A 15,682-nucleotide genomic window follows, 5' to 3' on the forward strand; every position below is an offset into this window, starting at 1 on the left:
TAAAGATATGTTAGCAGGGGTATGAATCGACTTGGAGCGAAAACAAAAAAGTTTAATTTCTTTGAATTACGGCATAGATAAAATTGTAAGGTAACTTTTGGAAGCATGATTTCTGTACCTTTAATTTGGATTTGTATACATTTCGAGCCTTATATTTGGATAAAATATTATACAAATTATATATTTTTTTTTTGAAAAATATACATAAATCTAGAGTCAAGGCTGAGTGTATTGAATTTTGTTGATGAACTTTGTCAAAAAACAATTCAATGAAAATATATTTTGTCTTTAGGACTTAGAAGTGGTACAAAATTAAAAATAAATTAAAAAGAAAAAATGGTTTACAAAGACTTGGCAAAGCCTCTACAGTGGCGTTCCCCGTAATTCACTAGTCCTGTCGGGGTCAATTCTCCTTCCCCCATCGCTCTCCTCGCCTCTTCCCTCCCCCTCTGTGTCTCCGACTCTACTCCTTACGCCGGCATTCACAGTCCGCACTTTTCTCGCTCCTACGTTTTTCTAATTCTAGGTTTTTCAATTCTCAATTTTTGACTTCCTACTGTAGGGTTTCGAGATTTCCTGCTTTTTTTTTTTGGTCCATGGAATTCTTCTAGGGTTTTTCTATTTACAGATTTTTGTGTGCTTCAGTGCTTCAGAAATGCCGGAGGCGAATAGGCATGTGTCTCTGTACGGAACTGAGACACTGAATGTGCGGAACGGTATTGAGGAAGACGACGACGATGTTGCGGGCGGGGAGTCTATAGACAACCCTCAGATCCGATATGATCATCAGGTGATGGGGGACGGTGCCGTTGGGCCTGTTGGAGACAGCATCGAAGCGATGAATGGTGTGGAAGTGGTTCATTCCCATAATTTGTACAATCCTGGCGTTGATTTTGCTGAGGGTGCTGGAACGGGTGGCACTGACCAGCTGACCCTCTCGTTTCAGGGCGAGGTCTATGTATTTGATGCCGTGTCCCCTGACAAGGTTTGTTTTTCTCATCTGCTTTTGGTTTTGTTACTGTTTTACGAGTCTACTGCTTTTATTTAATCTTTTGTGATTTCTGCAGTGTTTTAGGCATGTGTTTTTGGGATTTAAAGTTGTTCCTTTGCGGGGTTGCGTTTGTGATTTTGAATGAGTTGCGTGTGAGTTGATTATTTTTGTGTATTTTGCTCCTTTTTTTTGTCTGCATGTGTTCGTAAATTTGGAGCTGTTTGCTTGGATTTGGTTAATTTTATGTGAGTCCTGCAGTTATTTTGAACGCTTCATCTTGGTTGATTTTAACAGGTGCAGGCAGTGTTGTTACTCTTGGGTGGATATGAAGTACCTTCAGGGGCTCCTGTGGCAATGACACCTAATAATCATAGGGTATTTGTTTGCTCTGATTGTGGATGTTCTGTTATTTGGTATTAATTTTAGTTTGTTTGATGTTTTATCTGCATGTCTCCTAGGGTCTGGGCGACCTCCCTGGAAGGTTGAGTCAACCACAGAGGGCTGCTTCTTTAAATCGGTTCAGAGAGAAGAGAAAAGAGAGATGCTTTGATAAGAAAATCCGTTACAATGTTCGGAAGGAAGTTGCACTCAGGTATGCTTGCTATCCACACCAAAATAATGGGGTTTTCCAGGAGGAAAAATAAAAACTGCTAGTTGAGAAAGAACTTCTAGGGATAAGAGACAGAGGACTAAATAGGGAGCCAAAAAAAGATCTTTCGAGTATAATCCTGCATAATCCCGTATATTATTATTTATTAGTTCCCGTGTGTTAACCAAATGATAAAATGCAAGTGAAAAGAGCAGGAATGGATGTCCTTCTGATTCCCTCTTAGTTTTTCCTATTGAGGTCTTGTATGTGCTGAGTGGACTTTAACTTGCACAAGGAAGGGGATCAATGTTGTCATATGATTTGTTGTGCTTTTGTTTATGCTTAATGTCTTTATTTTTAAGAAGATATCCCATGAAATGATATTTTGATAGTCTCATTCCTGGGAATGGGGATGCTGCCTCATGGGAGTATTTTTGCTCAATTCGTGTTTCCCAAAGATGTACATAGGATGTTTGTGCTATTGTTTGATTGAACATGGGAATCTTTACCATTATACCTTTGACTTGTGTATAAATAATAAATGGAGAATAATCATATTCTTAGCACAAGAAGCTACTAAGAATATTCATTGCATTAAATCCATGTCCCAAAAATTTCAATAATCATTATCATATATAAAAAAAATTCAACACATTAATCCAATTAGATGAAAATATTGTCTCAAAATTTTAACGATTACATTATATTTTTATAACATAATAATAATATCACTTTTATTTTTATTAATTTCTATTTTTGTTATTATAATAATCTATTATTATGAGTGTTATGATAGCGCATAATACTATTTTATTGGGCGCTAACGTCCAACAAACTTGGGGATGGGATGTGTTTTGTGGTGATATCTCATACTGAGTTGATGTGAGATTATCACCTTGTTAGATTGTGGCCTGATTGTTTGATTGTGGCCTCCAAAACAAATTTGGGGATGGGATGCCATGGACATTACATTTTTGGAATGTTGAAAGATGTGGTGAAACAAAAGGTCCCAAATGTTCTTGTATGCCTATGTGATTTTTTCTATATATGTTAAAAGAAAGATATGTTTGCATGTGCAAGCGATTAGGGAATTAGGTTTAGCATTGACTGAAGATTAGATGAGAGAACTGGTCAAGATGGTATGGATATGTTAACAAAGACAAACAAATGTAAGGAGAAAGTGACTTGATTGAGGTGTTAATTGAGAAAGACCAAGAAAAATGCAGATTGTGGTGGTAAAAAAAGAGATATAATGGAATCTTATTTAATAGAAGTGTTTCCCTAATGTGAGCTCAATGGAGAAAAAGTATTTGCATAGTTGATGGCAAATAGTTGTAAAAAGGCCATTCGTAGCTTATTTATTTTTTTATTTTTGTATTGGTCAAGCTTTCAAGTTGTTCTAGAAGTAGACATGTTGAATGGACGGTTATGGGTTAAGATGGGTATGACTCATTGACCCATTTATGACTCATACCCATTTAGACATGGGTCAACTTATTTACCCATTTAATTTTAAAGCATGCGAAATAATTTGTTGAATACCGACTGAAACTTATAACTTTCTTCAAACATTGTCATTGGCACAACTTACCACCATGTTTAAAAATTATTCGATCTATTACTCGATTGAAAAATATGTACAAAATTACATACATGCATGCATTCATATTAACTGGTTTGCATAACCGAATCAAATCAATTGAATATGCTCATAATTACGTAATTACATATATTTGAACCAATTTGTCAATAATTACAAAATTATGTAAAAATTTACGAGCTACATTATTAATTATGTAATAATGATGCAGTTTAATTTCAAATGGTAATTGTAATAAATACTATAATTACTTGTCAATATATATAAACATATCTTAACCAATGAGTGACATTATTACTTACATGCTTGCATGCATATTAATTGGTTTGCATAACCGAATTCAACCAATTATGTACACTCATAATTGCATAATTATGCGCATATATATATATATATATATATATATATATACTTAAACTGATGTATCTATAATTAAAAAATTATGTATATAGATTTTGAATTATAATACTGATTTCGCGATCAATTATATAGTTTAATTTTAGAAGGTAGTTGTAACCAACACTAATGATTACGTACATATCTATAAATTATGGATATATCTTAATCAACTAATTATGTAATTACATACATGCATGCATGCATAGTAATTGATTTGCGTGAACGAATCTAACTGATTGTGTACACTCATAACTGCATAATTATGTATCCTCATAAGTAAAAAAAAATCAATTATGTACATTTATTTATGTAAGTACTTGCATATTCGAGCCAAACTATTAATATATTATAAAAATATGTACATAGATATCTACATTATAGAATTCATTGTGCAAACATGAATTTTAATTTCAAATGATATGTGTAACTAATACTATAATTACATATTTATATAATCACAGACATATCTAAATCAAATCAATTACGTAATTATGTATATACATGCATATTAATTGGTTTGGAAAATCAAACCAAATCAATTACGTGCATACATAATTGTGTCATTACATACATATTCAAATGGAATTGTCTGTGATAATAAACTTATGTTCATACATTTCTAAATTTTAGTATTAACAATGTAATTGTGTTGTTTAATTATATAACAACATAATTACGAACATATTTAAACTGAACCAGACATGTAGGCGTATAAATCAAATTGATTGTAAACATTTATAATTGCTCATAATTACAAAATTATGTACATATATATATATATATATTTTATAATGGTATTAATTACATAATTGTGTTGTTTAATTTCAAATGATAAGTGTAATCAACAATTAATATAATTACCTGAATGATAAAATTATGGACATATCTAAATTGAACCAATTATATAAACTACGTACATGCATCCATGTTAATTGGTTTGAAAAATCAAAGTAAATCAAATTAATTACATATACATAATTGCATAATTACGTACATATTATGACCGAGCTGTCCATAATTATAAAATTATGTATGTAGATTTCCTAAGCACAATATTAATTATATAATTATATAATTTAATTGCAAATAATAATTATGGAAAATACTATAATTGCTTACCCACATAATTACATACATGTATAAATCAAACCAATTATGCAATTACAAACATGCATGCATATTAATTAGTTTACTTGTAGTATATTTTTAAATGTGATAAATTAAGTAGATTAAGGTTGGAAATTTAAATGGATTGATGGGTTAAGCGGTTACATTAATTTAATAAATGGGTTTAAATGGGTCATTCATTTACAACCCATACAATTGTATGGGCGTGCCCTAATTCTATATCTATTATGGGTATGTGTGGTTTAATAGGTATGGGTAGTAATTGCCACCACTATCCAGAGATAATGATTTGCATGCTTTTTGTGCCTTTATTCTTAAGTCTAGGGACTATACCAGGGATTGAAATAATCAAAGGGAAACTTAGTGTTGAGTTGTCACATTGTTCCCATAACTCCTCACTTACAGTCTGAATTTGGGCGTTATACGGATAATCTGATGATTTTGAATTGAGGTGCATTGAACTATTATCATTGAGTTGTTCCATTCTGGGATTCAAAATTTTTCTCTTTATGATTTATGAAGTATTATTCTGTGAATTAGTATCCTAGGGATTAAAGATTGGGACTTCTCTTAGGTTCGGATCATGGGAGGGAAGGAAAGGTATGGGATGGGAAATGGGCTACCTCCCATCATGTTGCTGTGGTCCAGGCCTCCAATTGACTGTTTTGTGAAGTAGGAAAGGTATCAGAATGGTGCATTATAATTTCCTAGGGCCTCCTCATTTGTTTTCTGTATGGGTAATTGGTGTAGGACAAGAAGCAAGACCATGGGTAGAATCCTTATTGGAGAATAATTCAAAAGAATTGGGACAAGGATTGTTGGGTTTAGTTAGTAGTTTATTACGAGTTTAGATTAATTAGTATAGTATTAAGTATATTTTGGGGGCTTGTTTGTAATATTTGTGTATTCTAGGGCTATGCTTGTCATGTAATGTAGTTTTAGGGGTATATGTAATTTCATGTGAAGACGCTTTCTTATAAATTGTGTGTGAAAGTCATGTCGTGTGCAATTGTTGATGAATTTGAATTAAGTTGAATGTGTGATTCCCCCTTGTATCTCCTCTCTCCTTCCTTCTCGTTCCTCTCTTCAATTTCTTCTTATCTCTCCCATGGCTGCAGATCCTTGATGCTGCCCCTGCATCATTTAATCTTCCCCAGTTAGAAAAAATTTGGACTAATTTTGAAATGGTGGAGGATCAGAAGAAGCAAACTTGGACTCTTTGAAAGCTGACGGTTGAGTAATACAAGTAACCACACTTCTTTGGTGGCATAGTTTTAGAAATCTCATGGGAGGTCTTTGCAACTCTATGAAGGTCACTGAAAAGAAAGATGTAGAAGGGGATTCATGTGGTTTCTATTTTGAGGAATAACTATTTATTTATGATTTTCAATGTCAAATAAATATTATGCATGCACATGTATCCGTATTGATTGTATGCCTATCAATTTTTTTTTTAAAGGATTAATTTCATTTTGTTCCTTTGTATTTTGGAATCCAATCTCCTCCCTTTTGCCTCTAGTCGGATTAGTGATGTCCTTGTAGATTTTCAAAATGCTAAAAACTCCCTCACATTAGATGGAAACTGAAATGGTGGATGTAATTTTATACCCTCCCCGAGCACATGTAAGGGCACATACATGTAGTGGGCACATGGCCAAGTGTGATTTAATTCAATCATAAGTGCAGTGTCACTCCATTTTTTTTCCCTTTTGATGATGAATCTCTTTCCTTAAGATTGCTTACCGTTATTATCTCACTCTGTAATCAATCATTAGTTTCACATTTTACCCATCTATGAATTACTGACTTGTGGAAAGGTGAATGTAGGTCTTGTAGCCTCAGTTCAATCTGTGGTCATCTCCAGATTTTAGATAGCAGTTTTTAGATAGAAATGGAAGAAGAGGGCTGGTGAGAGAGAGAGAGAGAGAGAGAGAGAGAGAGAGAGAATAAAACAGAAGGGGCGTGCAGCTGGCCATGGGTCATATTAAATATCACACGCCCCTTTCGTGTGCTGGAAAGTGCATTATTTACCTAATGGTTTTGGCTTAAGGGGTCGTTCCACAGTTTGAGAATGTATATGGTAGACATTAATTCATTACATGTACAAGGGAAGATAAAGATTGAGATTCTTGGTAAGGTATAAGGAGGCAGTTCAATAACCGAATCATAAAAAGATTCTTTTATTATTCTTATTCTATTCTTGTTTGTTACATGGGGTATTTGCACTTTCTTTTACATCTTCTAATATATATATGTGTGTGTGTGCATATAACTTCCTGTAACCATTTTATATGTATAGTTTGGTGCATCTAACTAAGATTTTGAATAGCGTGAGGCTGAAAATCCTCATTCTGAAAATCTCTTCATGGCTGTCTTTGATAAGCATCTCCATATAAAATATGCGAAATGAAATAGGGCTAATCAAGATGCCAACCCCTTCCAAAGTTGGCATAGAATGATAGAAGACACTCAAGAAGGTCAAGGTCAAGGAATGTTCAGTTTAAAAAAAATGCCGAGTATATTAACCTGCGTTGTATTTGATAGTTATATCATTGATCTAGTGCACACACCACCATTGTGATTAGGGTGTAGTCTCTTTCTGAAGTTTTGGTTGACTACTTATTTATTTATTTTTTTCACCAATAGTTAGTGTCATTCTAACAATTTTAGGAAATACATGATTGTGGGTTGTCAGGATGCAGCGCAAGAAAGGCCAGTTCACATCATCAAAGGCAAGCTTTGAGGAAGTGGGTTCACCTTCTTCAGACTGTAACACAACGCAGGGTTCTGCACAAGATGACAGCATCCAGGAAACTTTGTGAGTTTAAAATCTTGCTTTTTGAAACCGAATTATCTATAATTTCTCGTCAAAAAGAAAAATAATAACAATAATAATTCTCTATTGAAGTTGAAGTCTGATGAGTCAATGACAATTATATTTTCTTTTTTCTCTCAACAGTCTGCTTTCTTTTCCCATGAAGATGATCTAATGCTTGGTCAATGCTACTTTGTGGTGTTGTTGAAATTCATAGTATGAATGCCATTTTGAAATGATTGTCGTCCTCGTTCCTTTGTGTTATTTGTCTGGTTTTGCAGATGTACTAATTGTGGAACTAGTTCAAAGTCCACTCCTATGATGCGTCGTGGGCCAGCTGGCCCAAGGACCCTGTGCAATGCATGTGGGCTTAAGTGGGCCAACAAGGTTGGTATAATCAGGAAGGTTTTATATTTCCTTTTCTCAATCTATATTACAGTCCATGATGAGAGGTCTTTTATTAACTATCCACTTGCATGCTGTTGTTGCATTGACTACATCTGTGACTTTTTTGTATTTAAGGTTACCAGAGTGTCTTCCTGATTCATCTGACCCATGCTTGTTTCATCCAAGTCATGATAAGTACACCATTTTAGGTATCATTTACTCTTCTTATTCAGGTGCTGAACTTTGATTCCCAATTATAGGTGCACTTCTGGATATTGGCATGTAGTTCATCATGCAACATAAAGAGAGTTTTCGTCAAAGTGCATCATGCTCCCTGCTTTTCTTGTGTTGGCAACTTACACTTGAGATGCTTTAGCTTGTTCTTGAACTCTTAACTGTTTTATCCCTCATATGATGGAATAGATTAAGGTATTTTGGTCATCAATTCATTATGTGATGAAAAGCTTGTTGCCTTCAGTCAAGAATTTGAAAGTTTTTAGAAACTAGTAACAACTTTATTCAAAGAGATGTTTGCTGTGCTATTTCCCGCTGAGGAGAATAAAATTTGTTATTTCCTGTCAAATTTCAGAATATGCAGTAGCAATTAGCAAGATTAGGATCATAGATAATGCTAATTTATTTTAGAGAAAGTGTTTCTTACTAAATGGACTCCAAGGAAGAGTAGCCAGAGCATGAGGGTATGAAAACAGCTACCAATATCCACAAAAACTGTCTAAAAATCAACAATAGAAGCAAAACTATTATGAAGTCATGACAAGTTCAAGCCATGGAAACACTCTCCAATTGTGGAGGTAGGATGGTGTACGTCACGCCCTTCCCTGACACCAGATATGGTGTGGAAGCTTTGTGCATTAAGTGTTGCATTGCATCTCTTTTTAGCAGCAGGAGCCATTAATCTAAAAAAAATGGAGCTGAAAGCTACTTCAAAATTTTGTATTTCTCTTCTTCAAAGGCTTTGACATTTCTCTCTCTCCACATAATCCATAGAGTGCATGAGGTTTGGAGTCCCACTGTTCTTTGTCCTTTTTCCTGCTTCTGGAGCCCCTTCAAGGCTCCAACCCAGCAGCTCTGCCCTCCACACTATCAGCAACAACCCAGCTGACTCCAAGAATTGCATAACACCCTCTAGCCATTCATGGTGAAGCAACAAATTGTTTGTTTCACCTTGTTCTTCACCTGAAAAACACACCAACAGTATGCAGTTCCCTTTTCATCAGATTGCCGGTGGTTAGTTTCCTTTTTCCCATGTAGCCACTCAAGTGAAGGAGGCCATTTTAATAGGAGCCTTGGTTTCCCAAGCAGCCCACCAGGGGAAGTTATAATCTTCCCTATTCAAACAGGCAACCTCCTCTTGTGACATGTGAGAAACTTGGTTTCCCCTGTGAGATATGGATAAACTTTACTCCACTATCAAAATGCCCTTAGGGCACTTGTCACACAAGCAACAGTGCGCAGAATACCACTTGGTTGCTCCAATATCACTTGGCTGTAATGCCTCAACCAAGGTTAGGCTGGGAACATGATAACGCTGCGTACCTGGGATCTAATCCCACTTACATGCATGGGTAAACTTGTTAAAAAATAAGCCAAGTTTCTTGTGGGACAAAAAGGGTACCTGTTGAAAGGATATTTGGCCTTGGTAGACTTTTAGGGTTACCAATGACATCTTATGAGTTTGGACTCCAAACGGCTAACAACAAGAAGCACCCTTAAGTCTGCTAAGTGGGGTCACGTATCCAATCAAGGGCATTTTCCTCAACTATCTTAAGAACTATTCCTTTCTCACAACCTCATTTCAAGTTAATTTAGATCTACCCCTACCTCTTCTAATACCATTAACAATAACTAGCTTGCTCCTCACTAGCACACTTCTTGGTCTTCATTTCAAATGCCCAAACCATCTAAGCCACACTCCCTTATGTTATCTTCTATAGTGTTATTCCTAGCTTGTGGATATGTTTATTCCTCAATTTATCCTTTAATGTTTTACCGCTCATCCATCTTAGCACTTGCATTTCGACAACTTTTACTTTTTGAATATGTTGTTTCCTAGTTGCCTAGCATTTTGATTTATATAGCATGGCTGATCTTATAGTTGTCTTGTAGAGCTTTCCTTTTAATTTCAACGGTTTCCGATGATCACACAGCATGCCTGAAGCACTCTTTCATTTTACCCAATTTTCTTTAATTCTATGTACTGCATCCTTTTCAATTTCTCCAACGCTTACATAATAGATCCAAGATATCAAAATCTATTAGTGCTGTCGATTTCTTGATTATCAAATTTAATACATCTTCAACACTCCTCCTTACATGGCTGGAACTACATTTCATATATTCAGTCTGGTTTCAACATATTCTAAAACCTCTAGATTCTAAGGTTCCCCAAAGTTCCAACTTAGGTTCTACCTCACTCCTACTCTGATCAATCAGAACAATATCATTTGCGAACAATATTGTGAACACATTCTCTTGGATCCGCTAATTTAAGCTGAATCCTGTGGGATGCTATCTTGGATGACTTTGTGTTATATTTTGATTCTCGAATATTGTACAATGCATCTCTTTATGGAAAATTGGATGATGTTATGCAGTTATATGCTTTCCATTTACGGAAAATTTCTCAATGAAGAATCATATATTACTGAATTAGCTACAATTTCGAGAAATAAAATATTGTAAAGGTTCCTGGAATTGGTGATAGGATGTCGGTTTCTGGTATTCCATTGATAATAAAATTACCTTGTTGAAGTTTCCCCTTGTGTTGGTATTGGGCTCTGGTTAATTATATTTTTTTAGGGTGTGAGAGGCAGTACAGCTGTAATTTTTTTGTAATATCATTTCTCAATGTCCAATTGCTGCTTGAATTGTATCCCCTTTTCCCCCATTTTTATGTCTCACATTCTCACATTGAATTTCCTTGGCAGAATTAGAGGATTATTCTGGGTCCTTAATAAAGCTAACTGTGTTCACTGATCTAGTAATTTGTGGAAGATTCTGAGACATCTCCGAAATACTTGCCAGTTCCTCTTGAATTTGTCTCATCCTGAAGGTTGATTTTGCAGGGAGTTCTGAGAGATCTTCCTAAGGTCTCAAGTTTGGGGGGCCTGGATCCTTCTGTGAAGGCATCTGAACAGGTATACTACTTGCAAAGATTTGACTTCTGGTTAGCTTGGTAACTTGAGTTGGGTTGTTTTTGTTTCCCCTTCTTGTAAGGCAGTGATATTTCCTAGATGATTAGTTGCTTCCACCATGATTTTCTAGGCAGGGTGAGCAGCCCGGGAGCAACCAAAACATCTCTGGCAGTTCATAAATAGCCACCTTGTGGGTATTTATGCATATTGTTTATCACTTTGATCATTTATGTTTTTTTTTTTTTCCTCATGAATCTTTGTCAGAGTGATGGTGAAGCTAATTCGTTAGATGCTATAACCACCGCCACTGACATTATCAATGGTGACAACTCAACCTCAACCGTGACTGCCGAACGGGAAGTGAAAAGTCAATTTCCAATTAAATGGAAAATTTCTATGTAATAGTTTTCAGCTTGCCATAACTGAATGTACATATGATTCAGATTGCTCTTACCAACTGTTTACATTATCATATTCTTTGTTTTCATCACTTTTTAGTTTGAGGCTGGTTTGGACGAATCAATGTTTAACTTGTATTGCAGTTGTATCTGGAAATTTTCTTGACGTCTGTTCAGCATGGATATGTGAATATATATTTTCCTCTAAACCCTTATTTTGATGGATTTGAGTGTGTGCTTTTGTTTGTAGAATGAATTTGGGAAAGGTTGGGAATTGGGGAGAGGAAGGAACAGGATATTGAAAACCTTTCTGTTAGCTTGCCCAGTCTCAAGCGCAATATGAGTGGTATTGACCAAGAAAATTTTATGAGTTGTCATTGTTTCAAAGGTAGTGACTGGTTTTGGGACCTGTTTGAAGTCGTAATTTCAGAATTAATGGATTTTAATTTTCCCTTGGGGGGTGGGTTTGGGCTTAGGGCTTGTTTTGGTGTACATTGTTAAGCCGCAAATTGCACATATTATCTTTGAGTGAAAGAACTAAGGTGATTTTTGGTTCTGGGTAAAGTTCCGTAAACTGTGACGTCCTTCCTATTATCCTTACAAAGTAAGGCGGGCGTCGAGCTCTCTAGTTTGGGGATGCTATTTTATTATTACATGCACAAGAAGGATATTTTGATAATCATATTGAAACTTACAGATTTTTATGTTTGAGCAAAACGTGTATTGCATTCCCAAGAATGTTAATTTGAGGGCAGTATATATGTAGATCTTGTGAGCTAAATGACGCTTAAAAGTGCGGTATAGCTGATGAAGGGCACGTGCGCATGGCACCTGCACTGAGTTACTTCGATAACTAGTTGTGTCGTGTTCAGCGCGAACAAAATATCATACCATGCTACTATCTTATTATTTGTTATTATAGTGAAGATAAATATATTTGTTTAATTGTTTCGAGAGTAAAAGATGACCAATTTAATAATATATATATATATATATATATATATATATATATATATATATAAAGAGGAGAAACACCCTTAAATTATGTCCTCTATTATAAATGTCTTCATGAACTTTTGAATATCGTGATATGCTCCATAAATTATTTCTGTGGTTGTAAAAGTTTCTTCTATTAACAAAAAAAATAGTTAAGATAACAAATTAGTGTAATGGTATTACACTTGAATGGTTAATACTGTTTTTTTAGATAAAATTATCCTTATAAGCTTGATGAATATTATTGTTAATAAATTTTATTAAATGAGTGGCAAAAATGCCCAAGAGAGGGGGGGAATGACATTATTTTTTAGGCTTCAATGACATAATAATAATAATAATAATAATAATAATAATAATAATAATAATATATTAAAAATATAGAAACATTAATTGAATTATAATTATAAAAACTTAATTTTGAGAAATTAAAATAATTAATTCTATAAAGTAAAATATGGTATATCTACATTACATGAGTAATACAGAATACATTAATAAAATAATGTTGTAATTTTTACTTATATCTTATAGAATTACATTGTACTATTCAAAAACTCAAATCGAAGAAATAATTTAAACTTAATAAATTAAATGTTTTTTTATTTATTCATGAAAACTAATGCATTTTACACTAAGTGAACAGAAATGATATTTGAAAATTTACAATAATTTGGGCTGTCCTATGGTTGTTTGATTATTGTGGGAAGTTGTTATCCAATTAGGTAAGAGTAAAATTAAAATAAAAAGGTATAAAAGTATTTTTATATTTTAGTTAATAAATATTAACTATATAATCCCTTTAATGGTTTAGGGATCGTTGTTAAGAGTTTAAGGAGGTATTTGTAATGTGTGGTATATTTTAGGAGGATTTGTTTAAAAAAAATAATTAATAAAAAATTAGGAGCCTTTGTTTAAGAAAATAGTATGACAAATCATTGGTTACTAGGTTAAAACAATAAAGAGAGATTTGTAGAAATATGTGAACTATTTTCATTAAAATAATTTTTTAAATTGTATATTTGTGAATCCCCTCCCACCCTCTCTCTCCCCACTCCCCAAACACACACACACACACACACACACGTAACAGCCTAACTACTTGTTCTCATAGTAAGGACCGTGGCTGTTTAATTTCTATTGCCACCATGTGACCTATGCAACATTTTTTTATAAGCAATTTTTTCCCCATATAAAATAGTAAACTGCAATGCATGGAGTTCTAAATTTTATTAAAAAATATATATGAAAAAAAATATTAAATTGATTAAAAAAAATTCTGACCAATTTATCAATATATAAATTTCATCAAAATCAGAAATAAAAGTATACTTTACAACTAGAAAAGTAATTTTTTTTTTTTATTACATAGGAACTCTAGCCATCAACAAATCCTTTGGACCCCCTAGTGCCGCACCAAACTTACGAATCAGCGTCCTCCCCCTAAGTCTCGTTGATCAGGTAAAGTCTGAAATGCGGACACGATTTCTGTGCATCAGTTGGATGTTCGGCCAACTCGATTCTCGAGACACATCTCCATTACCATTCATGGTTCTCGTTGGCTCACAGAAAACTCTCACCATTCATGATTTCTGTTGACTCACAGAGTAAACTTTCATCATCCACAGTCTTCATTGGCTTACAAGGTAAATTCTCACCATCTAAAGTAATATAACATTACCCGTGCCAAAGTAATTCAAATAAATAGATGGTGTTCATATTTCAATGAAATTAATATAATCATAAAACTCTCATACAACAATTCGTTCAAATAAATATCGTACAATTAAAATTTTCAAAAATATAATATGAACACTGAATGGTAAAAGGTGGTGACGAAGCAAGGAAAACAAAGAGATAAAAAAATTCATATTGTTGGGGGATGCAAGTTTGGATATTAACTTCAATGTACATTTTGGTAAAGGAAAGACTAGGGTAACATTTGGTTCACAGTTAGAATTAAAATCAGAATCAAAATTCATTGGAATCGGAAATGAAATGTTAGATTCCTCTCTCATATTTGATTCGACATAACATCGGACTCAAAATTATATTGTAGTGTTTACATAGAGATAGGAATCTGTATAAAAATTTTATTCAATTAATTTAATACAAAATAATAATATTATAAAATAAACACCATAGCATATATATACATATAATTATTTTTAATTTATTTTTTAAACTATTCTCTCTCTCTCTCTCTCTCTCTCTCTCTCTCTCTCTCTCTCTCTCTAACTTCATTAATTTGCTTTATTATTTTTTAAACTCCCTTCTCTCTTTTATGAGACTAAATTTTAAAATGCAACATGAATCAATTTTAGTAAAATAATTTTTAAAATGGGATTCAACTCAACAATTTTCAATCACTTTCTTTCTGGATATTTTTATTATAAAACTAATTTAAATTATTGGTTCATACTTTCTTTATCTTTGGTTTATATTTACATCCACTAAAATCATAAAATTACTTTTTATTTATATTATTTAAAAATATAAAAATGTATATACCGTGTTACATTTTTGTTTATATACAATTTATACATTAAAATTAGAATAAATGATTAGAAATATTTTTAAAATATTCAATAAAATATATACAATACAATAAATTTTCTCCACTAAAATACTAAAATTCTAAAATTTATTTTAATTTATTTAAATCAAAAATATGAAAATATAAATATCATCTTACATTACTGTTTACATACATTACATACATTAAAATAAGAATAAGTTTCGTCTCCACTTTTTTTTACCCCCAGGGTGTGGTTCAGGTGGTAGTGCGGACTGCGGGAGTGCCTTTCACGAGGTCAGGTGTTCAAACTCTCTCGGATTCATTTCCGCCCCTGGATTCCTGAATTTACCCTCCCTTTGGAGTTGTGGGGTCAACTTCAAGGGGCGCAGGATTAGTCACGTGGACCGTAAAATGGACACGTGGATATTCTGTGCGTAATCCAAAAAAAAAAAAAATAAGTTATTCGAATTATTTTTAGAATATAATTTTTCTCACCTACTTTCCAACAAAAGTTTCCAATAACATAATATTACAATTATAGATAAATATATATTTATATATATGAATACATAAAGTTTTCAACTTCCTATATGTTACAAAATAAAGTATTTAAACTTTACTCAAATTTTACATTTTTAATTCTTATTCAATATTAGCATGATCTATGTATTTTATTTTTCTCAATTAATTTTACATTTAGATTGGT

At 33.3% G+C, this 15,682-nt stretch overlaps 1 protein-coding gene across 5 annotated transcripts; it reads left to right on the forward strand.

The window, feature by feature from the left end:
* Window positions 1-302: 302 nt before the first annotated feature.
* On the forward strand, window positions 303-11,671 carry LOC131164188 (GATA transcription factor 24-like). Of its 5 annotated transcripts, none has more exons than XM_058121189.1 (8): window positions 303-526; window positions 646-985; window positions 1,286-1,366; window positions 1,450-1,583; window positions 7,403-7,525; window positions 7,804-7,909; window positions 10,996-11,067; window positions 11,329-11,671. In XM_058121189.1, the coding sequence occupies exons 2-8, from the start codon at window positions 656-658 to the stop codon at window positions 11,464-11,466; spliced, it is 984 nt and encodes a 327-aa protein (XP_057977172.1). In that variant the 5' UTR covers window positions 303-526; window positions 646-655; the 3' UTR covers window positions 11,467-11,671. The 5 variants fall into 5 exon arrangements, with proteins under 5 accessions (XP_057977172.1, XP_057977174.1, XP_057977173.1 ...); XM_058121190.1 differs by having other exon boundaries at window positions 333-487; XM_058121191.1 differs by lacking the exons at window positions 10,996-11,067; window positions 11,329-11,671 and adding an exon at window positions 8,045-8,113.
* Window positions 11,672-15,682: the final 4,011 nt, after the last annotated feature.

The sequence above is a fragment of the Malania oleifera genome, chromosome 9, assembly GCF_029873635.1.
Source record: "Malania oleifera isolate guangnan ecotype guangnan chromosome 9, ASM2987363v1, whole genome shotgun sequence".
Classification (NCBI taxonomy): domain Eukaryota; kingdom Viridiplantae; phylum Streptophyta; class Magnoliopsida; order Santalales; family Ximeniaceae; genus Malania; species Malania oleifera.

Bases quoted from the DNA above. Each gene is read 5' to 3' on its own strand.
- LOC131164188 (XM_058121189.1), top strand. From the start codon at position 656: ATGCCGGAGGCGAATAGGCATGTGTCTCTGTACGGAACTGAGACACTG. The intron at 986-1,285 runs GTTTGTTTTTCT...TGATTTTAACAG, and splicing joins ATGCCGTGTCCCCTGACAAG to GTGCAGGCAGTGTTGTTACT. The intron at 7,526-7,803 runs GTGAGTTTAAAA...CTGGTTTTGCAG, and splicing joins GACAGCATCCAGGAAACTTT to ATGTACTAATTGTGGAACTA.